The 15,707-nt window shown below is 40.7% G+C and overlaps 1 protein-coding gene across 1 annotated transcript in view; it reads right to left on the bottom strand.

The window, feature by feature from the left end:
- The window catches only part of ITGB6 (integrin subunit beta 6), a 77,373-nt gene extending 67,911 nt beyond the window's left edge, over nucleotides 1–9,462 (bottom strand). Inside the window, exons 1-4 of the mRNA XM_075180779.1 lie at nucleotides 9,211–9,462; nucleotides 7,004–7,083; nucleotides 3,186–3,390; nucleotides 248–494 (exon numbers count right to left, since the gene is read on the bottom strand). Coding sequence (XP_075036880.1) covers nucleotides 248–494; nucleotides 3,186–3,390; nucleotides 7,004–7,083; nucleotides 9,211–9,298 — 620 coding nt within the window. The 5' untranslated portion in view covers nucleotides 9,299–9,462. The remainder of the gene's footprint in view (nucleotides 1–247; nucleotides 495–3,185; nucleotides 3,391–7,003; nucleotides 7,084–9,210) is intronic.
- Between the last annotated feature and the right edge of the window lie 6,245 nt (nucleotides 9,463–15,707).

The following is a 15,707-nucleotide window of genomic DNA, read 5'->3' as shown; positions in this document are numbered from 1 at the left end:
CTAACTGCAATGCACAATGTACATATCTGTATCCATATTTTACACAACAAATTAGAAATAAATTTCCTTTTTTGTATAGGAAATAAAGTTATGTCATTTTGGCATCAGAAAACATCTTCAGTGTTCTAATTCTGTCATGCTTCAATGAGCCACAGCTGAGTAACACATTATACATTGGACTTATTACAGTTATTCACAGTCAGCAGTTCGTAGGAACATTCTGACTAAATATTAGTAAGTTACTTACTGGCAGGGATTTTCAATTTCTTCTGGAACCGTTTTAATATACGGAGAAACTGGCTTTTCCACAAATGTCCCGAATCCAAGACGGAAGTTGCTTGTCAGTTTAGCCATTTCTTTTGAGAGAGTAGATCCCAGCTCCTGTATGGTCCTCAAATCGTCACTCATGGAGGCAGAGAGGTCCATAAGGTAATACAAATCTACAGGATAATCTTCACTCTGACGGACGTCGACTTGAAATGTTACTTCGTCTCCTGGAGAAAGCAAAGGCTGGAATTTTAGAATAATATTTCCTCTTTTTCAGCGCTATATAATAATTTCATGTACGGCGCTGCAGATCTTTTGTGGCACACAATAAATTTAAAGATAATAATATATACAGTAATATTAACAAAATTAATAGTTTATATACTTCTGGGCATGTTTTCTATCAATTGAAAAGGTAAAATATTTAAATGTATTTTTTTTAATACAGATTTCAGGATTTTACCAATAATAATAATAAATAACTGTAATAATAAAATATATTAATAGTAATAAATAATCAATGGTCAAAGAAGCAGAAACAACTATAAACCCATTAAAGTACATTAAATATCATTATCACCCTTAGTTAATAAAATGTCAACAGATCTGTGTGATGAGAGGAGTTCCAATGAATATTGACAGTTTTCACATGCTAAATAATGTCAAGAAGTAATAAGCAGTTCAATATATGTTTCATTTAAAATGACCCCACAGCAGGGTAATAATGTTATAGTATAAGTGTGTCCTCTTAAGAGATCTTAGGTCGGTGCTTCATATCCACGGTCTGGTCCAATTGGGTCACCCACCATATATGTTTGGGGATCTAATGTCAGAAAGTGTGTGCATGCTTTTGACCAATGAAGATTTGTTATGCTGAGTCAGGTTTCATTGGTCTAGATCATACTTTCCAACTCTCCCTGACTGTCAGGGAGACTCCCTGAAATAGGGGTGATCTCCCTCACTCCCTGAAGAGTCTGGCATTCTCCCTGATGCTGAGCCAGTACAAGACGTGGTTGGCTTCACCATCTGTGGCATGATGACACAGTTCAGAAATTGTGTCCTATGTCCATGTATTGATGCCTATGGAGGTGGCCATTTTCATGGAGACCAAGATTTAATCAAAGACTGACAGGTAAGATAACATGACTTCAGTAATGGAGACAGAAATGTAAAAGACACTTCAGTCTTTAGAGATTCATTAGCTGCTTTTCTTTAACGCATAGTGACTACTCTCCCGGAATGTCCGGTAGACTCCCGCATTTCTGGGAGAACTCTCAGGCTCCCGGGAGAGCAGGGCAACCTCCCGGTTCTCACCCCCGCAATAGATAAGTGGCGGGGCTTCATGACGGAAATATTGCATCATCTTAGCCCCGCACTCTGTTGTAATTGGCCAAAAGTTGTGACAATCGTTTAGGGGGCGTTGCCAAAATTATGGGATTCATCAAGTCCCGCCCCCGCATGCCCACCTCCCCCGGGATCTCCCTGAAGCCAATAAGGAAAGTTGGCAAGTATGGTCTAGATGGCAGTGTAGACAGATTTTTCACAAAAATATGATGCTATTACATAATAATTTTCTTGTAGAGATCTAGATCTTGTAAAAGGAACCCAGGTTGATGGCCCTACGTGAGGCAATCAGACACTGAGATTGACAGGGGTATAAGGGAGGTGTCAACTCTCAGGATCTTTCACAATTTTATAAAAAAAATGTCTGCCTAGTAATGATTCGTTACATGTAACATTAACCCACCCTGGAAGATTGCTTTTAGAGGTATTTTGGAGGTTCTGACTGGTCTCTTGTGCTCTTCATCACACGTTTGGCAGTAGAATAATTGAAAAGTTTGAAAACAGCTAGTGCCCAATCCTTAAGGCTAATACTTTACCACCAACATGCACAATGGAGACTTCCAACACTTAGAAAACCTGATATTCCACCTGAAGGTGGTGAAATGCCACAGGTGATATTTCAAGAGGGACAGCAGTTAGCTTCATGTGAAGAGCACTGTAGTCATTTTGTCCGATTCCTTCACTCACCGTCTAGACACTGTAGGTCACCATTTGGATTCCAGGTGGGAGCATTGTAGAGATCAGATAGACGATCAGATAGATGTGGACATGAACATTGCTTTGGGCGAGACTACCTTGGACTGACAAGACTGCGCTAGGAATGGCTCAAAAACAACTATAGAATCTGGTGGACCTGTTCTAAAATAGCCAAATTCTGCGACAACACAATCACCCATCTCCAAAGTTACTTTAACACCTGTCTCTAAAGAACCCTGGTCCTTTCTATCGATCGAGGGTCTAGATAGACCCTCTGATAAATTATCAGTTCAGTTAATGAGGCCAGGTGACTTATTGCTAGCCAATGAAGGAAATGGACCCACCCTCCTTACAGCAGGTGCATAAAAAATATGGCATCTTGTGACCAAGGCGATAATAGCTTACATGAACAATAAAAGCCATAATTTTGTCCATATCTGGATCCTGTGGTACTAACATAACTCCCAAACCCTCCCACTAGTAGACTTTCAGACCTTCTTTGATGGCCTTTGCAAATTTGCTCTTATACTCATTTGTTGACGTTTGAAGAGTGTCCCCAATGGTATGCTCATACACCCCCTTGCCGGGGGCCTTGGAGCCAAACTCAGATTCCTGTCCCTTTCCTCTCCTTCCTTCAAGTCATACATTCACATTGCATATAGACAAACACTTACATCACCTTCTCTCCTAGGAGACTTTTGAGTTCTACTTGTTGGTATAATCATGACTACTATCTTGCGATCAATTGCTGCCTTTATATACCCACTTCTTACCTGTTATCGTTTGTATCGCTGTATGTGGACTTTTAAATAAAATCTTAAAAAAAACAACAACAATTATAGAGTATTCTTATACACATCAAGTAATTCTGAGCATACCTGGCCTCAGTTTAAGGACAAGCTTCTGTGGAGAAATCTGCCTTACATCTGTACTGTTTTTCTGGACTCCTTCTGAAAGTGGATTATTTTTCTGTGTTTCTACTGTGGATCTGGGAAATTCAATGTGGTTTACGGGGCATCCTTTAAATCGGAGAATTTCAGGAGTGTCACATCGGGCTGCGATGTCTAAAGTGTCTGTAAAATTCTATACAAGTATAAAATAAACAATTGCATTATTGGTTATAAAATTCCTGACAGGAAATCTCTATGACAAACTTACTTTCTAATTATAGCTATAGTAAATTGTATTCATCGCCTACACTTAGAGGAGGCAGCCATTTTGATTGCTGAACCAACATTCATGAGAATGCAGTGCCTTCTTCCTCAATGATATCACTTTTACTTTTCTATATTGATTTGCAATAATATTTATATAAAAACAACACATTTTAAATAATATTTTATTAATATTACACAGGGAATTAAAGATGATGGAAACGCCCAACAAGATTTAGCATGATTGGTGCATCAGATGATTGGCTCCAATAACAATTTTTGGCCCAAGAAGATAAACAGCATGTGAAGTTTGTATAGACCATAAATTGGGGAGCATGTCCTGTAACAATAGCCAAAAAAACATCAGACTATTATACATTCCTCTCAATATCTGGAGTTTGACAAGTGGGTGTGGTTACGCAGGAGCCATTGGTCATATCATTTTGGGATGTACCACGTTCTCAGTGGCAATGTCTAGCAATCCTGAAGCACTTGGCCACCCTCCTTTCAACTAAAAACACCCCTGCAGTGAGCAGGACACCCCCCCCCCCATCAGCCCCCCCCATCAGTCATCTGGAATTGGGGCCGTTCTGCCAAAATCGGGACAGGTGGGAAGAACGGTTTTACATAAGGCTACAACTCTACAGGCTGTATCAGTCTATCAGCTCCTAATAACTTTAAAGGACAAAGATTATAGCTACACTTCAATGAATTCTTTGCAGTGTTAACCCATAGTTACAGCTGCCAATAATGTCCAGGGACAGACCTAGGTTTTAAAGACTTGTCCCTGGACTAAGAAAAAAATATATACCTAACCCGAAACTGTAACCCTTCTATAGCACTAGCATTAACTCAAATCCTAAGAGAGGGCTGTTCATGGAAGAAAACTACATTTTTAAAATACTGAGGATAGACCCTCTTCCATTTCTTAAGAATACTTTGGAAGTTATTAACTGCATGCACAGTAGATTTTTTAAAAAATGAATTCAGGTGCTTTACAAAAAATATAGATGATCAGATCAAAGCATTTACATTATTATAGAGTATGCTTTGCAGTGTGCATATACAACAGACAACAGATTACTTTGAGAGATGTAATCATAGCAGCTTCCAGGTAACATAGACTGTAAACCTGACATAAATATGTGTTAATGAAAACAAAATATCTCTGTTACCACTATGAACAACGCCTCCTGTTTGTATCCTATTACTTGTGTTCTTTGTTTTGGCTAATGCTACTTATCCTTTGTGCCATGCAAAAACCTTCATTTGTTGGGTAACAACAAAGAAATACAATAAAAAAGTCACTAAATAAATATTTTCATATTTCTTGGTTTAGAGTGATCCTAGTTTCCTGTGTTTATATTTTACATAGCCAAAGGGAATCCCAGCCCTAGATAACTAATTTCCCAGCGGTATGACAGACAGACAGACAGACAGACAGACAGAATCCTGGGATGTTGGTTTGTACATCTTGGGGGCACTCCTTGACTTCCGCCCAGACACAAATATTGATTCACTTTCCATTTATCTCTGAAGCAATCTTAGAGTCTGATTATGTTGCATTATATGTATTATATCACAGACAGGAAGTGAGTGCTGTTAAATGGATCAATGAATTCCTCCCACTGTTTTGTGAAGATATTCAGCCTAAGACAAGCAAGGTGTTGTTATAGGAGGTTACCAGTCATAGCTCTCAGTCAGCACGACTACCTGAGCTGTAGGAATATTGCACAATACATCCGACAAAACAAAACAAAAAGATACATCATTTTCAATAACAATATATAAAGCAGCCTAGGAGTGAAATAAACATACAGTTGATTTTTTGCAGCTTTAAGGCTCTGCCGCACTGATAAAGGGGCTGCATCTTTAGTTTAGCAGCGCCGCACCTGCTTTTGCTCCATGAATGCAGTGACCATATGTGCAAGATTAATATACCCCCTCCCCACACACACACAAATATTAATTTTTAAAATAAACAGAAAACTTGTTTTGAGATAAATTATCTGGTATTATACAAAACTGCAAAAAGTGGTGAAAGATAGAGAGGAAAATCCAGGCAGTTCTGTCATACTAGCCACCTCTCCCTGAATGTCAGGGAGACTCCCTGAAATAGGGGTGATCTCCCTCACTCCCTGAAGAGTCTGGCATTCTCCCTGATGCTGAGCCAGTACAAGATGTGGTTGGCTTCGCCACCTGTGGCATGATGATACAGTTCAGAAATTGTGTCCTATGCCCATGTAATTGATGCCTTTGGAGGTGGCCATTTTCATGGAGACCAAGATTTAATCAAAGATTGACAGGTAATACAACATGACTTCAGTAATGAAGACAGAAATGTAAAAGAAACTTCAGTCTCTAGAGATTCATTAGCTGCTTTTCTTTAGCGTATAGTTGCCTACTCTCCCGGAATGTCCGGGAGAATCCCGCATTCCTGGGAGACCTCCCAGGCTCTCGGGAGAGCAGGGCAAACTCCCGGTTTTCGCCCCCGCAATAGATAAGTGGCGGGGGGCTTAATGATGCAAATAAGGCATCATCATCATCAGCAGCAGCAGCATTGTGTGCAAACGGCACAAAAGTAGTTACGTGTCATCATGACGGAAAGAAAACAGCGTTATCATTCGATAACACTGTGATAATTGTTCCTAAATGACCTCTGTGACAAACTCTGCTTTGTGCCATGTAGTGTTGGCTGCACAAGTGACGGTGTAATGAGATGACTATGGAGCCCATCTGTCCTGGTGTCACAGAAAGTACCACTGAGAGCTATCCCAGGGCCCATTTGGGCTGCTTTTTGCCCCCCTCTCCTTCCCTAGGCTGTTTGCAAAGCCCTGGCAAAATGCTGTGCTGTGTACCCGCCCCATGGCCCCCCTGGACACAGTACATTGAGTCCAGGGGCAGGCTGGGCTGTGGGGCAGGGGGGCATCTGCACCCCGGGCTGGTCCCATAGTGGACTACCTTGGGCTGGGTCACTGGGCCACCAGCATTTTTTTCCATTTTGCATGTTCCTAATAGGCTGCTGAGTCGGGTCTTGGACCCCGGGCTAAACGTTGCCAGCCCTCCCCTGATTGAGCCTGTGCTATTGCAATCAAAGCCGTGCTGCTGTTCACATCCTGAACTGCTATTAACTGTGCTTGGTACATAGACCCCTTTATATATTTATTGTACAGTGTGGTTTGTAAACAATAAAAAGATAGGATCAGCGATCACAACATACTTGTGCTTATATTATGTGCATGCTATAAGGCAGGAATGACACCAATAAAATCCTTGTATTTTCCCCGTGACAGTGACTGTCCTACTATAGAGACCCTGCATTGTTCTTCTGACTGTAATAGTTGCTTATAAAGCCATCCAGCATTGTATGTTCTGCTTTATGTGTGGTTAATAGGACAATAGTTATATGTTGTGATTTGGGTTATTCTAATGTGCACTGCAACAATATAGAGTAACAAATATCCAGAACATTAGCAATGACATTAGCAATGGCAGCTTACACTGACCTAGGCCCCCCAGCATTTTATAGTAACATATTTTACCTTTTGGGAACACCAAGCACAGTGTGGTCCTAGCTTCAGGCAGTCTCCACAGGTCATTGTACTTCCCAGGGAACAACTTCCTAAATTTAAGAGGAGAAAGAGAGAAGGCGGAGGACGATAAAGCTTTGTATTAGTATATGTGAAAGGTAACAAGCGAGACAATGCAAACAATCGGAAGACAGCCAGGAAAGAAACATTGTATAACATGAACCACATGGAAAATAAGCACGCAGTATACAACAGTAATATCTAAACTCTTCAAAAATAAAAGTATAAGGACTGAGAGGTATACAGCTGGGAGAACAGGAAGGGGGAAAACAGGTGAAGGAAAATGAGAAACACAGACAGAGACAGTGAAGAATTGAAGTAGATAGACAGAGAGAGTGCAACTAGTAATTAATGTTCCAGAAGACTTGTGCTCAGGTCAACCAATTACTTCACTGCTTTTGTTATTAACTTAATACATGCCAAACACTGTGTTCTGAAAAGTGGAGGAGGTGTTGTCCATAGCAACCAATCAGATTCTAGTTCTCATTTATCTAATACATTCTAGAAAGTGATAGCTAGAATCTGATTGGTTGCTATGAGCAACACCTCCACTTTTCCTGTCAAGTCTTAGTATATCTACCCCAAGATGTCATTTACTAAGTCAACACTCATTTTTACATACTGCAAGTGGTATTACACAATCAAAAGTAAATATTGCTAGATTACAGCATCTACAAGTTTGTACGAGCCCAATTCATTTGCATGTATATGGTATGTCTGTAATATCTGCAGCTGTGTGTCCTATCCTTTAACCAGGACCCATTGCCCAAACAGACCAAAGAAAGGTCCAAATCTTCTGTCATGACAATACTTTGGGCAAGCCAAACCAGATAAAGAAGAGATGGGTCATCCACAGTACATATCCACCATATCCTTCTAACAACACCTGCTTTGTATATTTTACAATTGTCCTATTTGTATTTATTGTTCTCTTGTTAGCATATTATTTCTGGATTTATTTTTATGGAGAAAAAGAAGAGTAGAAAACTGTGACTGCTTTTGTTGACGTACTTTACAAATTCAAAAAAATGTTGGAAAAAACTATTTATAGTTAACTAATGAATAATAAAACAAAAAGAAAAATTCAAAGTGTCATTTAAGTCATAATTGGGCAATCAGTGGCTCCTCAGCTGTTAAGAAACTATAAGTTCCTTCCGACTACAGGGCATTGTGGAACTTGTAGTTCAGCAAGTGGTTGAGAGCCATCTGTTGCCTGCCCATCTCTGGTTTAAGTAATCTGTGACAGTTGACTCTAAATTTAAATATCATATATAATGTAAAACAACTATTAAAAGTTTCAATTATAGCAATCTTTGGTTTCTAAGTGAATAAGTTATAGATTTAGTGCTGTGATACAAATGACATTTTTACACCTCCTATGCTTACACTCCCTTCCCTGTGAGTACAAATATATAACAGGTATCCCTATTTGTTTCCTGTTAAGATATGACAGCCAAAAAATGCTGGGTATGAAGAACACTCCAACCCTATAATTATCAGAATGTTCTTACTTCCTCTGTGTAAAGAGAAAACAAAACTCAGATGCAAATCAATGTAAAAAAAATCTAACAAAACCTGTGAATTTCCCCACTAAGTCTACCTGAATGTTGTTCTACATGTGTTACGACCAGTAATATTCTCTGTTATTCTCTGTTTTTGGGCCAGTTCCCTCACCACAAGAATTCAGGTTGGTCATGATCTAGTGTTGATAAAATTTACACTGCAAACATTAAACCTTTCAATGCAAATATATATGTTTAAGCTACCACGGTTCTGTGTGCCAATTCTGTGACCACAGGTAATCCCTTAAAACAACATGCAATCATGGTTCACTTATTTTATGCACCGGTAATGATGTCTGGGGAACCAAAGCATGTAAACAGACCCTTGGATTTCCTGGCGTGACCCAATTTTACCCCCCACAACATTTAAATGGCTTTAAATTCAATCATCACATTATAATTTTAATTTGTACGTTTGATTGAATAGAGAGTCAGAAAGCAGAGACATTGAGCATTGGATAACAGTGACAGGAAGCAGGATCTTTATTGGGGAGGGGGGGCAAACACTTATTAGGATGATTGAATTTATCAGTCAGATCACAGATGAATTACTACATGCACACAACACATTACCTCAATAATTAACACAGGTCTTACCTTGAACATGATATTTTCCATGCAGAAAAAAAGTTAAGAGCCAAATCAATTCAATCCCCATTCGTTTTTTACTTCTGGCTGGAGACATATATGGGGGAAAAAAATAAAAAAGGAATAAAATACTTTAATTCTCTTCTACACTCTAGTGGTTAAGTGGGATCTAGAACTGTTATCCAGGTAAGATCACTTAGATTCCCTGTAAATCAGCAAGGGCTTGTAATGTACAGTCCACACATGAGTTGAGAATTCAGGTTTTACAAAGACTGAAACTGCCATAAAGGTAGAGACACCTTTCAACTTGGATCAAGCCACTTCCTTGTTTTCCCTATAAGGAATACAGGTACACACTACCATAAAAGAAGGTGGGGACGCTTATCCAGGTAAAGGACACTTCTCTCGGTCCTAAAGAGCGTATGTGTTTTCTCAACCTGTCTCTTGGTATTTCACTGTCTGTTTCTTAAGGTTACAGCTCAAGCTCGCTACAGGCAGAACTTTACATTGTTGTATCTTCCAAAATCCCTATAGGAATGTGATTTAAAAAAAAAACCAACTGTTTACTAAACACCCTTTTGCTACAGTCCATTCCTGGAACAAAGTTTACAAGGAGTTATGACATCTTGAGACGAAGACAAGGGGTTAATATTGAATAGAACAACATTCTGTTCCGTTTGCTGCATTGTACCCAAGACTGTGGAGGATATGTTTTATATCAAGCCCTGAGCATCGGTGCATATGAAACTATTATGATTGCTTCTGTGCGTGCAGGATTTATTAAACCAAACATGTGATGTGGATCAAAATAAGTCAGAGCGATATGGTTTTACGGTATATGAGTTTTGGAGGAAATTGTTGTTAACAGATATGCCAAAGAAGTTCTCACCTTATATAGATTACAGAAATTCGTATTGTTGTCTGTTATTTTGTGCCAGAGCCAAGAATAATACACAAAGTACCTTCTAAAACTGGCGCAGTCGGAATACTCATAGTCAGACAGGACCTAATTTTTTGCAAACAGTAAGAACATACAGGGATAATCTTGACACTAAAAAATGATTTACTAAAAGTAAAGTATTTCCAACTTGGTGAATTCCTCCCGACCAGTCAGGTGTGAAAACAAAACAGCCTTTTTTTTTTTCATCTGATTGAACAGAATTGAAGGATCTCAGATACGCCAAGCTAGCAAAAGTTACGTTTTAAAAATAAATAAATCACCCCCTGGTGCGGAGACATCCCCTTTAGTGTTAAACAGAAAAGTTGCTTGTTTGCGTATGTGCAAATATGCATCTGCACACTTAGGTTTCCACAAATTGCTTGCATCTGAAGATGCTCCTTAATGCAACTTACAGATGCGTCTAGAGCAAATTTGCAGCAATCATTCTCATCAATTTGAATACTGCAGCGATCTTGTGTAGGTGCAGAACTTACCAACGGACCAACGGTATGGAGTGTATTTCAAAGATACGTGTAATCCAAACTGTTCCTGATTAAGGGTTTCAGGTCGCTCTAGGCTAAAATACCCGTATCGCCCTCTCACCTTCCACGCCAGGTTAATGCACGGTAGGTAGAAATGAACTCCCCCGTAATTTAAAATCCGGCTTCCTCCAACCCCCCTCCAAATATTTATGTTCCCATGTTTTTCTAAGCTCCACCAGGCTATTTAAAAGGGTCATGGCAATCTTTGTCATTCATTTAGTTTTCATTAAAATGAGAATTGCTTAGCGGAACAGAGGTGTGAACGAGGGTGAAGATGGGGGGGGGGGGGGGGGTGCTGTAATGCCTGTTGTACTCCTTGTCTTTCCTAATCGCTTATCCTCAAACACCCTCCGAGGATGAATCATTGTTTGTACATCTCAAAGGGGGGTGCTTAACTGGCATCTACACCCCCTTACTGTGCTGCACTTGCAAATGAATACTCTGGACCAACTCTGGAAGTGAAAGGGGCCGCAAGTGGTAGATACTTGCAGCTCAAAATACTGGCAAAAGCTGTGTGCATACACAATGTGAGTAATTCTACATGATATACAACATTGTAATGCTCTAATGCACTTGTGTTCAACTCTAAATCACCCTCTTTATGTCTTGTTATCCATAACTGTCGAAGTCAGTAAATTGGATAAAGTCATTTCAATTAAAGTCTAGCAAACTTGGTTGTCTTTGTCTGAAAAGATGCGTATGGTACGCATCTACGTACAAGGGCACGCTACGGCGTGAAAGGGCGTACGCATCCACTACACGTGGCAGCAACAGTAATTGGTCTTTTACCATACATTCGCACAAACACGCATACTTATAAAATAGTACACATTAATGGTAGTTGCAACACATAGTCAGTTATGTCTAAATATAGTAGTATTTATATGTTATATCAGAGTTACATGCATATTAGTGAAATACACGGAACGGGTTAAAGGAATAACATCATGAGTGGTAACATAATGAACCTTGTTACATATCCTACTGTTTGGTTCACTCTGCGAGGGAATCGCAGAGTGCATACTCAAGTTATGAATGATAGGGAATTATGAACTACTTAAGACTAAGGGAATCCTGGCGGGAAGAGCAGAGCATACCCCCTGCAGAGATGACCCCCTCCTTTGGATTCCTTAGGATGAACCAGCCAATGATTGACGACCCCTTGGACATTCCTGAGACCCGGACCAATAGATGCAAGCCATACCATCTTCATTGTATTACTGTATTTGTGTATATAAGCAGCAGCTTGAGATCCAGAGTGCAGACTTCTTGTCCCCAGACTTCAGGATTGAATGACTGCACTGGATCCAGAGCGCCTGCGATAAGTAACGGCTGTATTTACTATTACTTCGCTTGAGCATATTTTTTCCACTTATTGCGAATAAATCTTTGTGCGTTGGAAACACAAATCGAGGTTCGACAATCGTTATTGGTTAGCGACAATACGCACATAACAATTGGGGGCTCGTGAGCTTTGGAGGTTTCGTTGCCGATGATACGCAAGACCAACGGATTTCGGTTCCTCAACAAAGGGTGGAGACGCGTCATAAACGGGTAAGAACGCATGGTGTTCAAAACCTGAATTTTACTCTGTGTTGTGAAACCGAATGTCCGTTTTGCATTATCTAGGGCACGCTAACTAGAACCTAGGGACAAAAGAGAAAACTGTTTCTTTTTTCTGTCATTGTGCGTTTTAACTGTATTGCATTGTTTAGCGTATGTGTACTTCCTGCTGTGCGTACGCGAACTTCCGGTAAACTTGCCACGTGGTTAAACAATCGTTTTGATAGTTATTATACATGCATAGTATAATTACTTGTGAAAGCCTCTGAGACATTATTACTATTGTTGGGAACTTTTGATTTTCTGCGCAGAAAAGGTGTATAGTGTGTGATGTTGTAACGTAGATACACTGTTTTATTGTTGAGGTGCTCAGTTGCTGTCTGACGAGGCGGATTGCCCAACTGAAGGACGGTATACAGGGCAGGTATACCGAATGCGAAAACTGGGTTTTCGCAAAGCGCTACCAATAGATCGCAAGGTTTGCTAATAATTAGTATTGGTAGGCAGTGCGATCCGGTCGCACCGTTAGTGCGAATTGGTGAAGCAGCTAGGAGGAATTATACTGGAAAGGCAGGTTGATTGTATCGACTTTGCGCTCCCAGCGATAATAAACTCAGCAGATTTTTGTGGTTTAGCCAGGGTATCGAGGAGCGGATAGCCCTTGGGGCCCACAGTGATATTTCTGTATTAGGGAAAAGCGAGTGAGCGCGGCTAAAGGAAATACGTTCACCGAGGATTATAGATCTCTAGCGGTGAGTATAGCAACAGAGTTGAAATTATTAGGTGGAAAGAACAGAGCATTGCGGTGTGTCTGTATTTCACATTTGGCCGGAAGGAACAGAGCATTGCGGTGTGTCTGTGTTCCGGGTAGAAGGTATATTGTTCAACATGGGTGCTAAGCATACGCTAGAGATGGTCAGTGTACTGCCTAAGGAAGGCCCTATTGGTTCAGCGAGGTTTCTCATGTGTAAGAAATATGGTGCATATGCAACTGTGTATTGTGACACGTGGGTCGGGATGACCAAAGCTTGTGATAGGCCTTTCCCAACAATAGGGAGTTTTAATGCAGAGGTACTGAATACTGTAAAAGATAAAATATGGTTGATCAAGTCAACGAAAAAGAGAAATAGACATAATGATTGTTTAAAATTGTGGCAAATGGAAGGTAACACGTGGCAGAGCAGCGAATACAAACCGGAAATAGGCGTGGCGAAAAGCGCGCGCAAGGCGGATGTAACCATTGAGAAGCGTGGCGAACTCAGCGCAAGCGCGCCCCCGCCACCTTATGTGGCGGGAGGGGTAAGTACAGCCGTTGTTAAAACTGAAAATAGAAAAATTACTAAGTTGTACCCTGTTTTAAATCAATTTCAATCAAGTGTATCTGAAAACGAAGATGAACCCACTGTGATTTCGGCCATTGCCCATGCTGTTAATGTACTAGAGGCTCAGCGCAAGTATGAGAAAATGGCTGAGATAGGTGAGAGTAGCGTGATCACTAGGAGTGAAAGTGTTCTAAATCTAGGGCCTGTAAATCCTGTAGCGTCCCCTGAAGTTAGTGTACCAGAGGGTGTGTTCCCGGTCCGCACAATATCAGTTCCCAATGGGAAACCGGATAAGGATGGTGTAGTTCCTTTAAGAAATGTTACAATGCATTGTCCCTGGACTAGATCAGAATTACGTTCCATTATGACTGAATTCCCAGATCCTAGAAAAGAGTTAGCTAAATGTCAGAAATTTGTTAAAGACTTAGGGAATGCTCATGAACCAACCAGTAAGGATTGGCGGGTAGTCTTGAGGGCGTGTCTTCCTCCCAATACTAACATACAAAAATTTATTGGAGATTGTTTGTTGGAGGAAGATGACACCCTGACTGATGAGATTAACCAACGGAATATAGAACAAATTGTCAAACACTTAGCCATCTGTTTTCCAGTAATAGTAAATTGGAGTAAGATTTTCACCATTAAACAAAAGGATAGTGAAACTGCCTCAGATTACTTTGCTAGAGCTATAACAGCGATTGCACGATTTACTGGGATATCCAACATAAGTGAGGACCCACATCACAGAGAGGTAGCTGTAGGGGTACTGATGGATGGCCTTAGGGAAAATTTAAAGACGAGAGTACAAACCACATTACCTAATTGGAGAGGCGTCACGGTAGACTTCCTTAGGGAGTCTGCTGTGGAGCATGACAAGAACCTTTTTAGAAAAAGGGAAGAGAAAAGTGATAGGTTAATGACGGTAAGTATACAGGCTCTAGAAGGGGTGCATACACGACCACCAGCATACAACCCATATAACAGGAAACCTAAAGTGATCAGGTGTTTCAACTGTAACGAGGAAGGACATTACAGGAGAGATTGTAATAAAGAAAGACTCAATACACATAGGGGTGGGTCACATAGATATCCTCCAAGAAAGGATTCACATAGACTAGAAGACTCACATCTACCCGCGCATATTACGGCAGCAAATGCTGCGCGGGAAATCAATAGTCAGCGCTAGGGGTCAGGTCATACCTGTAGTCTACAGCCAGTGAGGTTAACTGAGAGTCAGAGTGAAGAACCAACAATGATAGTTGACATAGCTGGCAGGAAACAAACTTTTCTTGTAGATACAGGGGCGGCCCGATCTGTGATAACCTCTCCTTTCAATCTACAGGTGACCAGCAAAACTATTCCAGCTATGGGGGTGACGGGAAAAGTGTTACATTATCCTCGAACTAAACCCGCCGAAGTTACTATCGGGCCTCTGCATACTAAGCATTCGTTTCTCTTGGCTGCAGCGGCTCCTACTAACTTGCTAGGGAGAGACTTGTTATGTAAAATGGGATGTGTCATATACTGTACTTCAGATGGTGTGTTCCTAGATATACCCGAGAGGGTTGCACATGAGGTACAGGACATATTGGACACCCCTCCAAGGTTAATGTTACACTCTCCTGTTATAGAACAAAGTCCATCTCAAGTAAAGGGGATGTTGCTGGAAATACCAGGTTCCCTATGGACCAGAGATGGACAGGACACTGGACTGATGGCAAACGTAGCCCCTGTCATGGTCAATCTAAAAAGTGGTAGGATAGCTCCAAAAATCCCACAGTATCCATTAAAACCGGAGGTGGAACTAGGGGTATATCCTGTTATTGAGAGGCTGTTACAACAAGGGATTTTAATTCGTACAGCCAGTACAGCAAATAGTCCCATTTTCCCTGTGAAGAAGAGTGGGGGGAGGGGCTATAGATTAGTCCAGGACTTAAGGGGAATTAACAAAGTTGTTGAGAGCCAATTCCCCGTAGTGCCGAATCCAGCTGTCATCCTCATGCAGATTCCACCGTCTGCCAGTCATTTTACTGTCATTGATCTATGTTCTGCTTTCTTTTCAGTCCCTCTTCACCCTGACTGCCAATACCTTTTTGCATTCTCCTACAGGGGAGTGCAATACACATGGACCAGACTACC

The sequence above is a fragment of the Mixophyes fleayi genome, chromosome 7, assembly GCF_038048845.1.
Source record: "Mixophyes fleayi isolate aMixFle1 chromosome 7, aMixFle1.hap1, whole genome shotgun sequence".
Taxonomy (NCBI): Eukaryota; Metazoa; Chordata; class Amphibia; order Anura; family Limnodynastidae; genus Mixophyes; species Mixophyes fleayi.
Note: the sequence above shows the minus strand (reverse complement) of the source record. Positions and strands in the feature narration are given on the sequence as shown.